Source organism: Arachis hypogaea, chromosome 19 (genome assembly GCF_003086295.3).
Source record: "Arachis hypogaea cultivar Tifrunner chromosome 19, arahy.Tifrunner.gnm2.J5K5, whole genome shotgun sequence".
Taxonomy (NCBI): Eukaryota; Viridiplantae; Streptophyta; class Magnoliopsida; order Fabales; family Fabaceae; genus Arachis; species Arachis hypogaea.
This window is the reverse complement of record NC_092054.1, coordinates 4383043-4387732: the sequence shown is the minus strand read 5'-3', so window position 1 is coordinate 4387732 and position 4690 is coordinate 4383043. Positions and strand designations below refer to the sequence as shown.

General features: G+C 36.1%; 1 protein-coding gene across 1 annotated transcript; it reads left to right on the top strand.

The window, feature by feature from the left end:
• Positions 1 to 3409: 3409 nt before the first annotated feature.
• LOC112777707 (F-box/kelch-repeat protein At3g23880) lies at positions 3410 to 4303 on the top strand. Its single transcript, XM_025822100.1, has one exon. It carries the CDS (start codon positions 3410 to 3412, stop codon positions 4301 to 4303), a length of 894 nt encoding a protein of 297 aa, XP_025677885.1.
• The last annotated feature ends 387 nt before the right edge of the window (positions 4304 to 4690 follow it).

The window sequence follows — 4690 nt, the reverse complement described above, 5'->3', positions numbered from 1 at the left end:
CAAATCCATTTGACGAATTCGTTAAACCGTATAAACTGAAAGAAGCATTAACTATACATATGAGATTAGCGTACTTACATCCCGAGCCTGTAACAAGTCGATCTTCAATCGAGCCATCTGCACCCGAGGTCCCTTCTCGCTAATCTCAGGATTGTAACCTGACCACCTGCATAAGAAATTAAAGATGCTACTGCATTAAATGAGTGATTCTAAAAGGCATAAAATTGCATGAGAAATTGACAATAAATAAAATAAAGAAAAATAGTTCAATACGATAGTGGTACCTCGAGGCAAGGGGCCAGCTAAAGGCATCATACCCAGCAGGCCTAAAACCAGAAAAACGCCAAAAGATCAAAGACTGAAGTAACTGTAACGGCCCAGCTAACTTCACTACATGTCTGTTGGCCACTCGGCACATGCACCGGTACAACCATGCTAGTGCCGCCGACCCCCAGCTATAGCCACCCATCTCCTCAAGCCTAGCCACAAACAATAACCATTTGATGTGAATACGATTGCCGGACTTGTCGGAAAACAGCTGGGTGCCCAACAACATCATGATATAGGCACGGGCAAAGCGCCTGACCGTCTCCTCATCTGCCCCCTCGGGGCACTCTGCAAAAGTCTCCTGGAACCAGGTACAGTTCACTGCGAACTTTTGTATTTGGTTCGCGGGAGGTAACACACCAAGCAACTCATGGAACCACTGCCAAGCTGGCCTGCCACCCTCTATGTATACGTGAAAGTCTGTCAGGCAACCACTGACGTAATGTCCGTCTACTAGCAATCCCAACTGGTACGCGACGTCCTGAAGTGTGATGGTGCACTCGCCGAACGGCATGTGAAACGTGTGCGTCTCCGGACGCCACCGCTCTACGAATGCACTGACAAGGGGCTCGTCCAATCGGAACCATATGTCGTTCAGTCTCGCAAGATGGTATAGTCCGGCCATCTGCAAGTACGGAACGTACCTCTCATCAAGTCGCATCCCCTGCTGCCGCCGCATGCTCGATATGCAACGCCGGGGCTGCGCATTACATGGATCGCATAATTAGAACGATTTACAATACCACTAACGGATAAAATTCACGACGCTAACAAGTAACAAATTAGAAAAATACCACTAAATTCCACATGCAAAAGCAAACTCTACTAAACTGCTAGCAAAACCCTAAGCAAATCCGCATACTCAAACCGCATCCAAAAAATTAGAAAAATAAACCACATGCAAATCCACTTACGAAAACTACGGGCAAAACCAATCATCAAACCACTCATTAAACCACGGACAAATCCACTTACAAAAATCATGGGCAAATCCACTTACATAAACCGCATGCACTACAACTAACCCAAACCACTGACATAAACCGCCAATAAAACCGCATTTAAAACCGCTATCATAAACCACTTGAAATACCGCTTTCATAAACCACTAACATATACAAATATAATAAACCACCATCATAAACCACTAACCTCGTCGTTGATCACCCCGGCTATATGAGCGACTCCATCCAGTCGATACAGCCTTCCCGGATCGTCCCCCATCGCCTAAGTTTGCCGCTCCAAACTTTCTCGGGCCGGTTTTGGGTCGTTTTCTCTGGGATTTTGTGGGGTATGAGATTGAAAAACTGATTTGAATGAACTAGGTTCGAACTCCTTATATAGGGCATTCACTTGTAATTCGAATCAACTAGTCTCGAATTACCTTTTGTTGCGAAATGCGAGTAATTCGAATCAACTCGTTTCGAATTACAACTTGTTGCGATTTGTACGTAATTCGAATCAATTCGATTCGAACTTCCTAAAAATAACGTCTACCTACTAATTCGAATTGATTTAATTCGAACCATGCATCCTTAATTCGATGCTTATTGATTCGAACTACATTCGAATAATGGTTGGTTATAATTCGAAATATATCAATTCGAATTATGTGGGATTGTAATTCGAATTGTATTGATTCGAATTACATTATTTTGTCCTTTGGTGGATTGATGTATCAGAATTTCGTTTGGCTGATTTGGGTAAATTTCACCTGCCCTTGGCGCATTTTAGTGTTTTGCCCTAAAAATAATGTATCAAAAGAGAAAAAATATTACAGAATGAAAAAGTAATTGGTGAAAAAAATAAGATTCGATTCTAGAATATATGATTTTTTTACCGTGAATATGTATGAAATACAAAAATAGTTAAAATAAAAAAAATAAGATTGTATTTTTTAATAAATTGAAGTAATATTCACGATTATATAATTGATGGTGTGCATATAACTATTAAATAATAAATTGTAAGAAAATATTAATAGAAGTATTAAATTTGATATTAAAATAAAAATAGAAATAATAAATAAAATTTTGAGATTTAAAATAAAAATATTTAAGATTAAGAAAAAAATGAAGAGAAAATTTTGATAAACAACTATTCAAATGGTAACATACTAACATGACAATAAATTGAATCAAATGACGTATATTTAAATTAATTGAATTAAATAATTGATATAACAAATTAATTATAATTGTTTGTCTCAATAAAATAAGTTAAATAAATAAAAATATCATATGAATATCTCATATAAAAATTATAATATTTTTAAAAATTATTAATCAAAATACATAAGACGAAAAATATTAATACAAATTAAACAAAATCAATTTATTTAAATAAATAATTAATATAATTAATTAATTATAATTAATGTAATTAAAAAATATTAAATTATTTAATATTTATCTCAATCAAATTAAATAAAGAATTAATTATAATATTTTTAAAAATTATTAACAAAAAAATATAAAATAAAAAAATTAATATAAATTAAAATAAAATTAATTCATTTATTTCAATTAAATTAAATAATTAATATAATTAATTAGTTATAATTAATGTAGTCAAATAAAATATTAAATAATTTAATATTTGTTTTAATTAAATTAAATAAATAATTAATTATAATATTTTTAAGAATTATTAATCAAAATAAATAAGACGATAAGATTAATGTAAATTAAAATCAAATTAATTCATTTATTTCAATTAAATCAAATAATTAATATAATTAATTAGTTATACGTAATATAGTCGAATTAAATATTAAATCATTTAATATTTATTTTAATTAAATCAATCAATTAATTAATTAATATATTTAAATGAATCAAATAAAACAAATAAAAAAATATATTCATAAATATGTTACGTGGGTCGTGGGCTATGTTATTCAAAAATGAAATAATCAGTATTAAGTACCATTTTAAATTATAAGGATTAGTAAAACAATCCACCCATCTATATAATCCCGTTATTCTCCTCATCCGCGAGAGTGCCGTCGTCCCATCGGCGCAGCCCTCCTCCCCCACCACCGCCGCAAACTCGAGCAGTAACACTCTCCCTTCAAGTTGTTATGGAGCAGCCTCATGATTATGACGAGATGAATAGGAATCCTTTGAGAGTCACCATAAACGCCCCGAAACGGCTGCTGTCTTCGACGGTAACGCCATCGCAGCCGCCGTCAGTCCTTCCGGATGAACTCCTCACGGAAATCTTGCTGAGACTTCCGGCAAAGTTACTTCTCCGTTTACGGGGTGTGTGCCGTTCATGGAGAACCCTAATTTCCACCTCCAATTTTGCGAAAGAACATGTTCAACGTTCAATCGCCGCGGATCCAAGTTTGAGTGGGCCACGAGTTGCTTATCATCATAGTTGGAAATACAAACACAACACATTCGGAGATTTCTCCTTACGATCCTTGTTTGAGAATCCTTCCAAATCTACAGAAGTCGTTCTCTTCGAGGAGAGACGTAGTCACAGAATTCTTGGATCTTGCAATGGATTGCTGTGCTTGCATGAGGGTGTTGACACCCTCAACAACCATGTCAAGTTGTGGAATCCCTGTACTGGATTAACATCCCAATCGCTGAAAATTTGGGGTTTCATGTGGATTTCCGGCTTCGGCCACGATCATGTGAATGACGAGTACAAACTTGTTACCACTGTATATCAGAAACAGACAAAACCTCATACATCTGCCACCATAATTTATACATTTTGCCGGAACCATTCCATGAGAAAAATTCAAGATATCCCGTTTCGTAGCATATATGGTGATGGTAAAGGCGTATTTGTGCCTGGCACTGCCACTCTTAACTGGATTCGTCAGCATGGCGCTCGGGATTTCATGGTTCTTTCCCTTGACTTGGTGAATGAGACTTTTAGTGAGTTTTCTCTGCCCCCTAAGGATCCAGATAATAAAACCTTCTTCTTCTGTGCTGAGGAACTGCCTTGCAGTTTGTTTTAAGCATGAGAAAACTCATTGGTCTGTGTGGCTAATGGAGGAGTATGGAGTGCCTCAATCTTGGACTAAATTGGTTACCATCCCCTGCCACCAGCGTCTAGCTGGTGATCATTTATGCCCATTGTATATCTGGGGAAATAATGTTCTTGTGACGGTTGCATCATCTAAAGAAAGAGTTCTGTATAACTTGGATAATGAAAGCTTTGAATTTCCTGTATTGAAACCTACTACTGCTACTTTGTCTCTCTCAAAGGGATTGGAGTTCCATATTTATCATGAAAGCTTAGTTTCACCGTCGTTTGGTGGCCTTCGAGGTAGCTCATCCCGAATCCGGTTGATCAAAGACTAGTGTAGAAGCTCTCTTCTAAATGGTCTGATTGTTTTCAACTC

Coding starts and splice junctions, on each gene's coding strand:
- LOC112777707 (XM_025822100.1), top strand. CDS start 3,410: ATGGAGCAGCCTCATGATTATGACGAGATGAATAGGAATCCTTTGAGA.